Source organism: Monodon monoceros, unplaced genomic scaffold, assembly GCF_005190385.1.
Source record: "Monodon monoceros isolate NGI ecotype Baffin Bay Population unplaced genomic scaffold, NGI_Narwhal_1 Super_Scaffold_2, whole genome shotgun sequence".
Taxonomy (NCBI): Eukaryota; Metazoa; Chordata; class Mammalia; order Artiodactyla; family Monodontidae; genus Monodon; species Monodon monoceros.
The window spans coordinates 91,044,801-91,061,226 of record NW_021703776.1 but is presented as its reverse complement, the minus strand read 5'-3'; the positions used below and the strand labels follow the sequence as shown (position 1 = coordinate 91,061,226).

Below are 16,426 nucleotides of genomic sequence, written 5' to 3'. Positions count from 1 at the left end.
CGCCCGGCCCCCTCCCCCGGCGCCGGCCAAGTGAGGCGGTGATGCGGGCGCTGGCGGCCCCGGCTGCGCGGAGAGCGGAGACACAGGCTCAAGATGGCAGATTCCGACTGAGGCTGGGGGGGCCGAGCTCGCGCGCCGCGTTCCCTTCTCCGTTGCCATGAATCGCGGACACCCCGGCCCCGATGGCCCCCGTGTACGAAGGTAAGCGGCGCCGGCCCGCCGACCCCGCTCGCCCCGCGCCGCCTAGCCGCCGCGGCCCCCGCAGCTTTGTTCTGCCCGCCGCCCCTCGCCGGGCAGCCCCCGGGCCCGCAGCCCCCGGGCGCCCGGCCTCCGCGCCCCACCCCCGGGGCTCGAACCGGCTGCCCGCCCCCTCCACGCCGCCCCCACCCTCGCCCAGCGAACGGCCGGGATCCGGAATCGAACAGATCTTATTTCCAGGGTGGAGAAAGAGGCGGTGGGGGGGGGGGGCGGGTGTTGTTGGGTGCGAGGGTGGGCTCCTGGCCGAAGAAAAGAAATTAGGAGGGGGCGCCGGGGAAAAGACAGACCCATGACGGTGCTCTTTATTTATTTGGAATAAATAAAGGTGATACGGTGTAGCTTTCCTCCTCCCCCCTCCCCCAAAGAAAATTACCTTCAAGAGGATGTGCTTTCCACTTTCTGTCCTCGCAGCTCCCTTCCCATTTCCCTCCACTCCCACCCCACGCTCCTTTATTCTTCGCGAGCCTCTGATTTTGGGGGGCTGTCGGGTCGGAATGTACGGGGCTAGGTGATGAGAGGGGGTCGAGAGGAAAAGTCCATTTCAGACCCAGGCAGAACAATGCAGTAGGCTAAAATCTCCCCGCATTAGCGTGTGTAAGGGGAAAATGTAGTTTAGGTTTTCAAGTCGGGGAGGCAGCCAAGACGTCTGTTCGTCTCGATCGGTCTGGGTAAACCTGCGTCGTGCACCTTCACCTGGCGTCGGGTCCTTTTTCTGATCTGTCTTTAGGAAGAAAGAAAGGAACGGAAGGGCACGAGCGCTACGTTTTCCCCTGCACTCCCTCTCTCTTTCGTTTCTCTTCAGTCAGTTCTGTCAGCTTCCAGGCAGAAATCAAACTGAAATCAACTAAGTTTTTACACTTCGGTGTGTTTTTTGTGTGCTTGTAGTAGGAGGAATTTTGAACCAAAGGGTGCCTGATTTTTTTCAGTCATTTTCATCGTGAAAATGTTTTCTCGTGCAATCACTGAAGTAGCAGCCTTTACATACTTTTAGCGTCAGTCCATCCGGCTTTCTTTCGGTTTTGTTCAGATATTCTGTGGATGAAATAGCAAATGAGAGGGGCAGGGGTTTGTGGGGGAACAGAGAGGAGGGGCGAGGAGATTTTAATCCTCTGTAAATCCGGAGAGCTGTCCTGGCGAGTGAGACAGGGAACGCATTAATAGTTTTATCTCTGTTATAAAGGCAGATTAAAAAAAAAACTTATCTGAAAAGAAAATCTGTTATTAGTTCCAGGGCTCCAAATGAATTAGGTTTCTGGGTGGAATAAAGTTACCAGTCAGGTCCTGGATAACGAGGCTGTAAATAACCTATGGACTGTAAATATTTTTTTTTCAGACCCTCTTAGAAACAAAGGGGCCTGTTTAGAAGGCAACAGAGAGATGTTATTCCAGGGGCTTTCCTCTTTGATTCTGAAGAACACAAGGTCCATTTAACCATTCAACAAAACAAAACGAAATTTCTGATCACTCCACCACGCAGAAAAGAGCGAGCCGGTGGCTCTGTGAACCCGCTAGGAGGACCCAGTCGGGCGTTCATTGTTTGTCTGTGTCTCTGGGAGGGGGCTACAGTCAATGCTTCCACTGTCTGTGGAGTGTTAAAATGAAACAATTTTCTCTTTATTAAGTACCTCTTTTGAGACTCCCTCTGCTGGACACTCCGGGTGAGCACTGGAGAAGGAACTTGGCATTGAATTGAGAACTATAGTAAAGGCTTTCCCTTTTCACAAGGGGCTGGATATGTGGGTTGGGATGTATTTAGTCAACTTTGTGGAAAGCCATCCTGGGAACTGTGCTGTTCTCCTCCCTTGCATTCTAAATCCATATGGAATGTAGGCCATACCCCTGAGGCCAAGACTTGGCACTCCTGTTTTTCCAACAGTGCTCTTCTAGTGCATGACACCAGATAAAGACCTCTGGGTGTGTAAGATGTTGTGGTGTAAGAATCATCGCCGATCTCAAAGGTCTCAGGAGCTCACTTTTAAATTTGCAAGCCTGCCGTCTGTGTCCCAGGTGACCTGCCTGGTCCCCCCTGTCCGCCCTGGGTTTCCCTCAGTCTTGTCTGTGTGCTCTCTTAATTATTCCTGTGCTTTGTGCCCTTTGATTCTGAGACAGTTTCTGCATACCTTTGTCATTCTTCTAGGCTTCTCACCCCTCCTCAAGCAGTCCCAGCTTCACTCTGCACAAGCTTAGGTCTGGGTCTTTTTTGAAAGAGACTGTTGGTCATGCTCTAAAACAGACAGGTGACCTCTATAATCAGGCATTGTATTGCGGAACCCACATTCCCGTCCTGCTATGAGTGCCTCTAAGACTCCAGTGACCTCCTTTTTCCCTCCTTGGTGACGTCTGCTTGATTTAGCAAACCTGATTTTTACCATATCCCCATCAGAGCACATGGACTCCTTGTGTGTATCCTGAAGGAGCAGGGCTTTTCCTGTGGAATTCTCCAAGAAGAGTGATTTCTAATAGTTTTTAAGCTACTGAAAGATTGAACATGGGGATGTCAGGAGAAGGATAATGACAGGTGAGGCATTTCAGCTGGAATTCAGGGGTGTACTCATTTGTTTAAATGGGGTGCAGTTGCCCCAAGCTGGGATTTGGTGTGAAGACCTGAGTGCATTAGTGGAGCATTCTGAGCTGCCAGGTTTTTAGAGAGAAATGCTCTGTTGGAAACAGGGTATGTTTGATAATACAAATTAACAGGTAGGAAAGTATAATCCGTCTTCTGTGGCTTGCTTTTAAGGATAGGTTTATAAGTAGCACATTAGTTTTCAGTGGCTTGGTACTGATCAAGTTAAACTTCTTTAAAAAGGTTTATTTTCTTTAGAAGGTTAAACATTCGCCTTGCAATTATGTTTACTCCATCAACTTGCTTAGCAAGGCTTTTTCCAATATGTAGTGCAAAGGCCAACCACAAAGGTCTATAGTGCCATAGGTTCTGAATTAGAGGACCCTGAATCCCACGTTAATTGTGTTCCACTGTCCCTGGGCTGTGCCATGTCCACTCGTGTTGGCTTATACAGTCGGAGTTCCCAAAACTGTAGCCCTGAAGTCTATCATCAGATGGGCCTGAAGACACCTACCAAGAAGTGGATTCTGAATCATCTTCCATTAAAAGAATTTGATGACACATGTTCAAAAATTTTTTTTCCTGTGTTTATGTTTTATATTTTTAAAATGAGGAAGTATAGATATTGTTTTCATTCTTACCACATTTGAGGAGTGAATCAAGGCTCATTCATTTTATCCCTGATCCTGGACAGTGCGGTACGATACTTGAATCAGAGAAACCTGGGGTTTGAATCTAGCTATGTGGCTTTGGGGCGTGTTACTTAACTTCTCTGAGCTTTGTTTTTTTAAAGCCTTGTTCGATTGTGCCAGGGCTCTATTAGAAGCGAGTACAGGTAAAGCTCTTGGCTGTAGTAGGCATTTTCTCAGTGCGTGTTAAATCCCTCTAGCTTTTGAGCTGCTTTCAGGCATGATGACTCCAGGGAAAGAATAACCCACAAATAGTTTAGAAAACCAATAGTAGCAACATTCCAATTATTGATCTCCTGCTATTCCTTTTCCAGTTTGGGCACCAGCAACAATAAACCCCCTATGGCCACAGAAGAAAGAGCCTTTTTCGACCCCCTCTGTGACTTTTCTAGATTCTTTATTCCCGCTGAGCTTCTGCTGGTTTCAGGTGGAGGATTTCTCTTCTCTAGTGGCACATTCTATGCCACTTTAAAAATGAGGCAACAAGCCGTTAGAACAGAGTTTCAGGGGCTGCAGCTGTGCCTCTGGGAAAGTATCCCAAAGTATGAAAGATAATCTTTGCCCTTAATCAGGATCCATTCGTAACCCAGGCAGCAGGCCAGGAGAGGGAGCGCCCAGAGGTGGCTTCCCTACCAAGGGCTCCTCAGAGGGGAGGCACCCGCCCCACCGTGAGCCAGGCTCTGGATCAGTGCACCAAACATAATTTTCCTACAGAAGAAAATTTGGTGCTTTATGCAAGTTGCAGATGCTCATATTCTTCGTATTTTATTTTATTTTTATTTATTTATTATTATTTTATTTTATTTATTTATTGGCTGCGTTGGGTCTTCGTTGCTGCGCGCGGGCTTTCTCTAGTTGTGGTGAGTGGGGGCTACTCTTCGTTGCTGCGCGCGGGCTTCTCATTGTGGAGGCTTCTTTTGTTGCGGAGCGCGGGCTCTAGGTGCGCCGGCTTCAGTAGCTGTGGCACGCAGGCTCTAGAACTCAGGCTCAGTAGTTGTGGCGCACAGGTTCAGTAGTTGTGGCCCGCGGGTTCAGTAGTTGTGGCTCGTAGGCTCTAGAGCACAGGCTCAGTAGTTGTGGCGCACAGGCTTAGTTGCTCCGCGGCATGTGGGATTTTCCCGGACCAGGGCTCGAACCCGTGGCCCCTGCATTGGCAGGCAGATTCTTAACCACTGTGCCACCAGGGAAGTCCCTGTGTTTTACTTTTTATGTTTCTTTATTTCTCTCTTCCTTCCTCCCGTAGAGACCAATCTTAAAGGAACCGCCTTTGAGGTGTATGTGGAACAAAGTAGTGACGATCAGGAGGGTATGATACATGAACATTTTTTATTGTTCTCTGAACATGTCATTTGCCAATGCTTTCTGGTGGTCTTACGATGACAGTTCAAGCTCTTCGGGTTGCTATCAAAGGCGAGGTTCAGAATAATGCCAGCAGGTGTCATATAACCTCTGATGGAGTGTGAACTTGAAAGGCCCAAACTCGTAATAGTTCCATTTTGTATGGCAATACCCTGTTGGGGGTGGGGGAGGGATTGGAGGTAGAGAAAGAAAATGGAAAACCTGGAATATAGAAAGGTCTTTTTTTTCCTCTAAAAGAAACCAAGGTGCCTGAAGTTAATGGCAGTAATTGCGACTTAGACCCCACTTAGTTTGTGGCATACGCTCTACCCACATTGACTCGCTTCTCCTCCTAACAGCCACAAAATAGGCACCGTCACGCCCACTTTACAGGCAGGGCACGTCTTTAAAACATCCATTTCACAAACGTTTATGCAGGGTCCCTGTCCTCGAGTTCAGGGTGCATGGGAAGTGAAAGTCAAAACTAAACATGAGCTCACCGGACCGTGGTCTGACTCAAGATGGAATGCCTTTAATGTGTGTGTGTGCGTGCACGCACCCTCGCATCGGTTCTTAATTCTTACGTGCTCATGTTTCTTGAGTTGTAAAGGGAAGACCCCACTTCTCTATTTTCTCTTGAAATATTTTCTTTATTTGGAATCAAAAAAGTATTTCTGAATATAGAAAATAGCTATTACAAATTTCCTTAGAAATATCCCTGGAAATTACCGTCTCTCATTTGCAGAAGAGTCCATCTTCCTCTTTCATTACTTACATCTTACATCTTTGTAAACACATTACACTTCTGATTTGCACATGCTGCTCAGAGACTTTCTGGTTTTGGCATTTGGCGTTACCGGCTCCGTTGCCAGTGGACCCATTCATCTTACGTGGCTGTCGGAGAATTAATTCCTGGCTTTGCTGCCTGGCTGAGATCTTTAATTCCAGGTAGTTTTGTGGTACTTATTGGTGGGGATATAGATCGGGTGGTCACTCAGCAGATCCCTCAGGGAAGGAAGTTGTAGAAAAAGAAAACCTAGCTCCACCTGTTGGGAGCGTGGAGCCCAGAGCAGGAAAGGACCTTGGGAGAATTTAGTCTGAGAAACAGAATGCAGCTGACATAAGTCATTAAAAAAAAAAAAGTTGAACTACTCTCAAAAGAAGAGGAGAGAGTGCACAGAAGAATCTTGACGATTCGGTGTAATATTCGGTGTAATTCATCCAGGTTTAGAAAGGACAGTTGGTCAAATTCTTTAGAGGTTCTGAGTCAGCGAAAGCCATACCTGTTTTTCCAGGTTCTCTACGAGTAAGTGAGGTGTTCATGAGAGTGGCTACAAGTCAGACTTGCAACCCGTATTCCTCCATCTTTGGTCTAGAGCCAATGGAAAAGGCAAAAGATACGATGGGCAAAGCCATTCAACTTGTGATTTTCTGATGGGTAACTTTGCCATTAAAAAGTAAGCTAGTGAAATAGTTGCCAATAAAAAAAAAAGCAGCAAACTTTTTTTTTAACATCTTTATTGGAGTATAATTGCTTTACAATGGTGTGTTAGTTTCTGCTTTATAACAAAGTGAATCAGTTATACATATACACATGTTCCCATATCTCTTCCCTCTTGCGTCTCCCTCCCTCCCACCCTCCCTATCCCACCCCTCCGGGCGGTCACAAAGCACTGAGCTGATCTCCCTGTGCTATGCTGCTGCTTCCCACTAGCTATCTATTTTACGCTTGGTAGTGTATATATGTCCATGCCACTCTCTCGCTTTGTCACAGCTTGCCCTTCCCCCTCCCCGTATCCTCAAGTCCATTCTCTAGTAGGTCTGTGTCTTTATTCCCGTCTTGCCCCCAGGTTCTTCATGACCATTTTTTTTTTAGATTCCATATATATGTGTTAGCATACGGTATTTGTTTTTCTCTTTCTGACTTCACTCTGTATGACAGACTCTAGGTCCATCCAACTCACTACAAATAGTTCAACTTCGTTTCTTTTTATGGCCGAGTAATATTCCATTGTACATATGTGTCACATCTTCTTTATCCATTCATCTGTCGATGGACACTTAGGTTGTTTCCATCTCCAGGCTATTGTAAATAGAGCAGCAATGAACATTTTGGTACACAACTCTTTTTGAATTATGGTTTTCTCAGGGTATATGCCCAGTAGTGGGATTGCTGGGTCGTATGGTAGTTCTATTTTTAGTTTTTTAAGGAACCTCCATACTGTTCTCCATAGTGGCCATATCAATTTACATTCCCACCAACAGTGGAAGAGGGTTCCCTTTTCTCCACACCCTCTCCAGCATTTATTGTTTCTAGATTTTTTGATGATGGTCATTCTGACTGGTGTGAGGTGATACCTCATTGTAGTTTTGATTTGAATTTCTCTAATGATTAGTGATGTTGAGCATCCTTTCATGTGTTTGTTGGCAATCTGTATATCTTCTTTGGAGAAATGTCTATTTAGGTCTTCTGCCCATTTTTGGATCGGGTTGTTTGTTTTTTTGATATTGAGCTGCGTGAGCTGCTTGTAAATTTTGGGGATTAATCCTTTGTCAGTTGCTTCATTTGCAAATATTTTCTCCCATTCTGAGGGTTGTCTTTTCGTCTTGTTTATGGTTTCCTTAGCAGCAAACCTGTAAAACTGCAAAATAGTTTTGTGGTTTTACAGCCACTTATTTCTAAACACGGCATTTAAGAGATTTGTAGTGTTTTTGAAAGTGGCCTGTTATAGCAATTCTTGCCTAACTTATTTTGCTCTAGTAGGTTCTGATTAATTAAATGCCACCGTGTTTAAGTAGAATTAAGATCGATTGACTCTTGCATGTGCTAATGCTGTAGACTTTATAAAACCTTCATTGTCACAGAAAGAATGCAGTTTAATATATGAATGGACAAGAGCATTTCCCCCAGGTTGTACTGTCCACCCTCAGTGAAAGATCACTGTAGAACCTGCCATAACATTGGGTTATGACACTTTGGATTCACAGAGTTACAGATTGCATTCTGATGAAATAAGGTTTTTTTCCCCGTATATTTTTACCATTTTCCTCTAGATCAGTATTATCCTTTTTTTTTTTTTTTTTTTTTTTTAGTATTATCCTTTTGATTCAACCTATAGAATGGTTATTCACAATATAAAATGATTTTCCAAGGGCTCATCATAAGAAAAGTGATCCATTGTGCCAGTTCTGTACAGAACTTCTAGTTTCATGGCATTAAGGAAGCAAATTTTAATGATATGTGTGTCTGGAATCCTTTTAAAAGTCACATGGTAAGGCAATTTGGAAAACTCTGGTTCATGGCTTGTTATGGAAGTTTGATCTTCTTTCCCCAATGAAGAATTTACAGAGCTCTGACAAAAAGCAGCGTGTAAGTTCTTAAAATTGTGCAGAAAGGCAGCAAGTTACACCCTCCCGAGTTCTGTGTCACTGCACCGACTCAACCAGAATCCAGGCTGATAGCAGGAGCTTCTGCAGGAAAGTGTATATCAGGGGAACTCGTCAAGGGGGCAGGGATCGGGGGGCGCACACCCCTGAGGCAGGTAAATTTGAAGCTCCAGCACGCTGTGATCACTGTTATTCATTAAGGATGACCTGCACCATCAGGAAAAGATTAATCAATATTCATTATGTTCTGTTAACTGAGACTGGGAGTTTCTCTAATGTATTACAGAAATGTTTCCATAAGAAAATGGTTAAAATAAAGAAACTCTTTCATTTAATTATACCATGACTTACTCCCCAAAAAGGCTTTAAGGCCTCTTAAAGGGTTAAGTTACTGGAAGAGGGAAAATTAATTTATATAGATCAATTCTGTGGGTAGGCCTATTTCCAAAGATGTCGGATAAGTGAGGTTTTCCTCTCCAGAGCGACAGCAGAAACAGTCAAAGCTCTTGCTTGTGCTGGTGTAACCAGGTGAACAAGCAGAGTGCATAATGGAATTCATTTGCAAGGTCATTTTTGCTTGGCTGGAGTGGTAAGCGCAAAATAGACCAGCAGCCGAGAACGGCAAGCATTTGGGATCAGTTGTTGAAAGGCTTAAAGCGGGTCCTAATTCGAGAGACATTTTGTGTGTGGAAAAGGGGACCAATATAATCAAAATGATACTTGAACAAGGGAATTTTTTCCCTGGCCTGGATGTAATAGAGGGGATGAGGCAGGAGAGGGTGAGCCACGTGGTGCGGGGTGGGGGGGTGGGGGGGGCGAGCTCCCCGTGGTGATGGAGCTGGGCTGTTGCTGAGGTCACACGAGAGAGCGAGAGCGTGGCAGAGCACTTAGCCGCATGCCTAATCCGGGCATTCAGTAAATATTTGCTCCTTTCCAGTTTCCTCCCCACCCCTCATGGCCGTGGTCTAGGACCAGGCAAGCTTGCTGGTGTTAGCAGTACCATGATACTTAGAGTCTGCCCGCTATATCCACAGCTTGCACATCCATGGATTCAACCAACCATAGATTGAACATATTTGGGGAAAAAGTCCAGAAAGTTCCAGAAAGCAAAGCTTGAATTTGCTGTGCACCCGTCAGCTATCTACATAGCATTTACATCGTATTAGATATTACAGGTAATCTAGAGATGATTTACAGTAAACAAGCAGATGCGTGTAGGTTATGTGCAAATACTGCACCGTCTTATGTAAAGGGCTTTAGCGTACTAGGCACTTGGTATCCACAGCGGTCCTGGAACCAGCACTCCTCAGATACCAAAGGACGACCGATTCTGTTTTTCTAGACTCTCTTCTTTTGGTGGGCTCTCTTACATTCTACCCTGGGATCACAGTATCTCAGGATCTTACTGGGTCGGTCTTCACACACTCGTATCAACCTTTGACACTTGAGGAAACTGAGGCCCAGAGCACTGAAGAGGCTGCCTCAACATTGCCTTGAGAGTCACTCCGGCCGTGGGTGCAGAAACTCCAGGACAGTGACCACTGAGTGAGACTTCACTGGGCCGCACTGCCGGCGGGAGCTCCATGGTGTGCTTCCCACGAGGCTGTCACAGCCGCGAACCTTCTCCCAGACCTGGGGGAGGTCCTGGGCCTGGTCCTCCTGGGTGCCCTGCCGCCCACGGTACCTCCCCGAGCCCATCCCTGGGGGGCTATTTCCCACTGTCCCGAGCAAAGCAAGGCCACATGCCGTCAGCTCTGGTTTTTGAAGAGTCTTCTGTTAGGAAGTTGTTCCTTATGTTTCCCTGAGAACGTTCGCAGCTTGTCACCACAAACTACTTATTAACAACAGCAACAAAAAAATCACAGAAGAGAAATCGGTACAATTGTGATGAGTTTCACAGAACCTCAGAGCACTTTTCAGTCATTAAGTGGCTTTAAAAAAAAAAAGATGCTGGGACTTCCCTGGCGGTCCTGGGGTTAAGGCTTTCACTGCAGAGGGACCAGGTTCGATCCCTGTTTGGAAAACTTAGATCCCACAAGCTGCACTGCACGGCCAAAAATAAAAATTAATTAATTTTTAAAAAAATGCTAATTTCCCAAGGTAGAGCTTCGAGTCATTCTTTCTCTTTGATGTGACCAAAACTTGAACCCCATCCCTGTTGTCAGGCATGCCATTCTGACCCCACAGAGGATCCTGTTGGGGTCCCTTCCGTCTTGCGCCTCCCACCTCCCTTGGAAGCTCTTCCATCCCAGTGAGTAACCTTTCATAGTATTTGAACACACAGACTTTCACACAAAGGGATGGCTTGACTTGACATTGCTGAATCCCAGGGTGACGGTGCAGGGCAGCCTGCAGCCCACTGGTTCCTGGTTTGTGTGTCCAACCTACGACCACCTCCACCTCCCCGCGGACCTAGGGGTGCCTCCTGGCCACCTGCTCGGCCCCTGTGTGCACCCCACAGGCCCTGCCTGGGGAAGGCCTACAAGTGGGTGCGAGGCCTTTTGGACGGGGATTACCAGGGTCCCAGGGATCCGGAACATGGTCCAGAAAAGGACAGGGGCCCAGCTGGTGACCCTGGGGACACCTCTCCCCTTGGGGAGGGGTGTGGCTGGGGTCTTGAAAGTATGGGGTTCAGGGCTGGAGACCCTGTTGCCTTGTTCTCAGGGCAGTGCTGATAAGGGGACTTCTTGCTATACAAACTTGGGCAACAAAGGCAACTCACAATGTTTCCTGTTGATACAAGTCATGGCTGGTGATTGCTTCACTGGATGCTCTGCTCCTTTCTTTCCCTCCTCGGCCTTGATGTTGCGCTCACAGTTGCTCCATAAAGCGTGGTTGATGAAAGTGCCCATTTCCCGTTGCTGCCTAAGGAAAGCTCGGGAACCAGTATGTTGTTCCCACAGTGAAACTTGACAGAGAGCCTAGTCAGTCCAGCAGCTCTTCTGTTTTGTCTGTTTCAGCCATTGACATTCACTGCCTCTCCTACTTCTGTCCTCCCTTGACATCATCTCACCTCTCTGCTTCCACCTACTTATTATTCCCCACTCACCTACCCACAACGAGCCAGGCTTCTTACCTGCCTGCTGATCGTTTGACTTTGTGTATCTTGGCTGTGTCTCTGCCTTGTTATACTCGTAGGTGTCAGGGTCCAAGTGCAGGTACACTGGGGCTCACTTTGGGGAGTGTTTGTGTAGGGAGCTGTTTTGGAGAAGTGCTTCTCCAGCTTTGGAAACCATCAGTCACCAGGAGGGCTTGTTAAAACAAATTGCTGGGCGCCACGCTCAGAGTTTCTGTTTCATTAGGTCTGGGGTGGGGCTTGAGAATTTGCATTTCTAATCGAGAGCCCCTATTTTAGAGGAATGCATTCAGAATGAGAAATCAGTGTATATTTAAAATCAGATGGTAGTTGCTTTGATGAAAACTTTCCCTGGGCATGTGGGAGTCGGAGACCTGGCCAGGGTATTATTTGCTGTACTGCTCTTGGTGGCTGAGATGTCCTCCAGCCTCCAGCCTTTCTGCCTCAGCTCCGGGAGAGACGAGGCCCCATCTCCTCCAGGGCCCGTCCATGCAGGGGCTACTTTCTCTTGTTCTCTCTCCAGAGCCTGCCAGTCTGTAGTTCATCCAGTTTGGCACTGGGGCCTCAGAGTAGAATGGGCAGATATCATTCTCACAGTAATAATATATTATTATTAATCAACATAAAGAGCTCTGTGATTGTCTCCATTTACGGAAGAGGAAATCGAGGCTTAGAGATATTAAAGAACCTGTCCAAAGTCTCATAAACTAGGCCTTGAGCCCTCCTGACGCCAGAGCGTGCTCTTGTCTTGACCGGCCTGCCGGCCCTCCAGCTCCGCACGGGGCAGTTGGAGTGGTCGGTGCAACATGCGGCACGGAGAGCCACGATTAACTCGAGTAGGAAGGATCCGGGATCCTTCCCGGAGCAGGGCAGCCACGGCGGGGGGCTGGCGGTGCTGGAGCGTTGATGTTGCAGACACACATCCTCCCACCCCACGCTCACCCCCGCTCTGCTGTCCCATCCGCCTCCTCTCCATCCATTAGGGACAAACGAGATGGTGAGTGTAAAGCACTTAGTCCGGGAGCTGGCATGTAGGAGGGTATATAGTAAGGGGCAGCCACACCATGAACCCATTTGAGCAGCTAAACCAGAAATCTGAGAATAATCTTCCTGAGACCTCTAAGAAAAAAAGTTATGAAAAGGTGGTAACAGCTAATACTTATCAAGCCCTTGGTATTGCCAGTTCTGTTCTAAGGTTTCAGTTATATTAATTCAATGAATCCTGTAGTAATGCTGCAGGGTAGGTTCTGCCCAGCTGTGTTAACGCTGAGGAGGCACTGGAAGGTTCGGCCGCTCACAGGCCGCTGAGCTGAGGTTGCCCGCCCCCGGCAGCCTGGATCCAGAGCTCCCACCCCTGCCCACCAGGCTCTAGCTGCAAAGCGGAAAGTCTTCCCAATCCCTTCCTTGATAAGAGAGTGAAATTGGTAAATACGCTGGCTCTGCTCCCAATGTAAAATGTTGTTTCAATCAGAATCTGAATAAATGTTTTAAAATTTGAGAAACTGATTTCTGTTGGTCTTCTTGAAAGATAAGGTGGCTGGCGTAGAACTGTCAGGTCTGAAAGATAAGAGCAGCAGAAGGGCCAGTTCTGCCATGTGTTAAACCAAACCATAAAGGTTCAGATTTGGCACGAAACTTGACAGACCGATCAGTGGGCAGAGTAGGTGTGCCAGTGTTAAGATCCTGTTGTCTGTGAGCATTTAATAGATGATGAAGAAGGCTCCACGAAGCGGTGGGGCAAGGAAACCTGATTTAACAAATGGGAATGGGACCACGTGATAGCAATTTGAAAAATCGCAACGGGTATTATCACCTCATAACATTATACCAAGATAAATTCTATGCGATTAAAATGTTAAATTCAACAAAAGTCTGCCGAGCACATTAAGTATGCCAGGGACTGTTCTAGGTGCCAGAGGTGCAGCAGTGAGCAAAACAGATGTACACCCCTCCCCGGAAGCAGCCTGCATTTTAATGGATAAAGGTAAATTTATCAATGGATTAAAAAAATCCGTTTTTTAAGAAAGCTTGAAGGAAACAGAAGTGGATATTTATTAAACCTCTGGAGGGGTTGAAATTTCTAAGCTTAGAATCTGTTGAAGAAATCGCAGAGGAGAATATCGGTGGTTTTATTAGTGTAGCATTCCCCAAATGTCAGGTTGTTTCTGGTTTTTCTATCATGAATCATTTCTCAGTGTCGTTCAGTGTAACATTAAGGGGTGTCTGAATTTTAGGATCGGTTCTTCAAAGAAGCATTGCTGGGTCAAGGGGTATGAACATTTATCTAGTTATAGTTATAGACCACTGGATTAGTTTCCTCCCCTAAGTGTTTTTATATTAAACAAATCAAACCACCTAGATAAAGATTGAAATTCACCTGCCTGTTGATTCAGGAAGGCACAGAGTCCCTCCTGCCCGGGGCTCGGGTGGGGGCACATAACATTCTCAAGGGCTTTCAAACACCATCGTCTCTGTATGTCAGTGACTCCCAAAGCTGTGCCTTTACCTAGACTTCTTTTCTGAGCTCCGAAGTCATAAAGCCAACAATCTACACGACATCTCTATTTGGATGTCTCACAGGCATCTCAAACTTAACGTGTACGAAGAAAAAATTCTTGGTCAACCACCTGAAATATGTGCTTCTCCCAGAAATCTTTATTTCCATAAATGGCATCTCCTTCCACCCAGTCGTTCACATCAGAAACCTGAGTGTCATCCTCGACTTCATTTCACTTCATATTTAATCCATCACCGAATTTTATTGGTTTTTGCTTCCCAAATATAGCCATTCTTGTTTTTCGCTATAGTTATGTTCTATAAAGTCACCGCAGAGGCTGGATTAGGGGATGATGGACCACCACTCCTAGGATTAGTTTCCTGCGAGCCTCTGCTCATATTTTCATCAACTGATCAGTACATAACCTTGTTTCATGCGTGTTTTTGTTTAAAGACACCTTATTTAATATATATCGTTGATTGATTGGCATTGAATCACAGCCCACAGCACTGTAACTCATGCCCGAATGAAGCTTACCTAACATGCATTTTTCTATGAGACACGTCACAGCTTCCTTGCACTTAGGAACACTAGACAGTCCTTCATCACTATGCTTGGGGGTCATTTAAAAATCCCCAGCAAAAAAGTACCAAAAAATGTGAAAAACGTGGTACTAAATAGACGACGGAAAGTAGGCTTGCTTATAGTATAAGAGCTGAAGCAAGAAGGCAGAGCCTGACCTCTTTTGACCTCAACTGGGAACACAGGCATCAGGCTTCATGCAGCCCAGGTTTTTCCTGGCAGCGTGCGTGTGCCCAGGGATGACTGTGAAAGCACTTGCTGAGGATTGGTTTTGAAGTTACAAATAAATTTTAGCAAGGTGGTGAATTCGCAGATACGGAATCCACAAATAAATACGATCTGCTTCATATGGTGAACCTGTTTCTCTCTCCACTGCCGTCCGCTAGCCCATCGGTCAGCAGGCCTTCTGTAAAGGGCCACATAGTAGATATTTTAGGCTCTGCAGGCCAAATGGTCTCTGTCACAGCCGCTCAGTTCTGCTGTGGTAGTGAAGGCAGCTGTAGACCAGACGTAAATGAGTAGGTGGGGCTGTGTTCCAGTAAAGCTTTTCTTACACAAACAGGCTTTGGGCTGAATTCGGCCTTCAGGCTGTAGTTTGGAACCTTGCAGTCTAGTCTAACCCACCTCTGTATCTCGTCTGCACTACCTGCCTGACCTGTCCCCACCCCGCCCCCCATCCATTCTTGAGCCTCCAGCCGATTTCCATGTGGATTTTAAGTGTAACAGATCTGATCACTCTCCTACTTCAGATGGCCAACCGCCTTCCATCGCACTGCTAGTAAAATCCCAAATCCTGAGTAACACAGCGACAGCACGGCCCCTGGTGATTTCTGCAATCTCACCTTAGGTCAGTCTTCCCCTTTGTCCCCTTCGTGACTGTCCCTTGCTGCTTCCTGCTTCAGCACCTTTGCACACAGTCTCCCTGCTTGGAATGCTCGTCTGCCCTCTGCCTGGCCAGCACCTGCTCACTCTGCAGTCACAACTGAAATGTCACTTCCTCCTGTAAATTAGATGCCCCTGTTCTGATCGCAGGGCACGCCGCTCTTTTCCCTCGTGACACTTAGAGTGTTCGGGTGCCTGTGTGTTCGTGTGTCTTTGTTTTCCACCTGCCTGCCCCATTGGACTGCAGGCTCCGGGAAGATGGGCCGAGTCTGTCATTTCTGTCTTCTCTGCTCGTGTCACCTTCACATGCATTGTAGACACTTTCCAAGACTTGTTAACTCAGCACATGATTGTACAGCACAGTTTTGTTCGTACAGATCTTTGTATGATGCTGCAATATAGAAACCTGCAGAAGTCACCCTTTCAGAGCCTCTAGTATATCTTCTCAGTTTGAGAGTGATGATTAAAGAGAAAAGAAATCCTGATAAGTGAGTTTGTAAATGGGTGTGAATGTGTCTTTATTGTCAGAGGGTGATTCTGCCATCAGGTACACCTAGTCCAGGGCTTTCTCCCTGGGACTTGAGTGCTGTGTTCGGTTCTGCTGGTCTCCCTTTTCTCCTAAAGATTTTTTTGAACTTTGCTGGTAACGTTTTTTCACACAGGGAAATGGAGGTGAAGCGTGCTTGAGGAGCCATTTAGGTACCCCTTTTAAAAACTGAGTTTTGTTTCTTATCTCAAACCATCACCTCATCCCTCTGAGACCTTAACTGGTATTAGTTTTTTCCTACAGCACTGCCATCATCTGGGGAAGAAAATCTTTGATTTGTCAGAGAATCATCCAAGTAACAAAGCTCCAAATTGAAGAGCATCCCAAGAATCCTGCGTGCTCTTGGTGGACAGACCACTTAGCATATTTTAGGAAGGTCATGCATCATTTCTTAGATGGTCTTTTGTAGATTAGCAGTGATGAAATATAAAGCCTTATTTAACTACTTTTATTTTTCCCAGAGATGTATTATAGAAACACCACTTGTGCATTACAAAAATTAGAAGATAAAGGCAAGCAAAACATACACACACCCTTTCTCTTTCCTTTCTCCAGAGATTACCACTGTTACCCTTGTAGGTCTTTTTCTGTGCATGTATATGTACGC

General features: G+C 46.3%; 1 protein-coding gene across 2 annotated transcripts in view; it reads left to right on the top strand.

Annotated features, from left to right (window-relative positions):
• Window positions 1-16,426, top strand: part of HIPK2 (homeodomain interacting protein kinase 2) — a 197,239-nt gene continuing 180,813 nt past the window's right edge. For both annotated transcript variants that reach the window (XM_029233511.1, XM_029233510.1), the window contains exon 1: window positions 1-201. In XM_029233511.1, coding sequence (XP_029089344.1) covers window positions 183-201 — 19 coding nt within the window. In that variant the 5' untranslated portion in view covers window positions 1-182. The remainder of the gene's footprint in view (window positions 202-16,426) is intronic.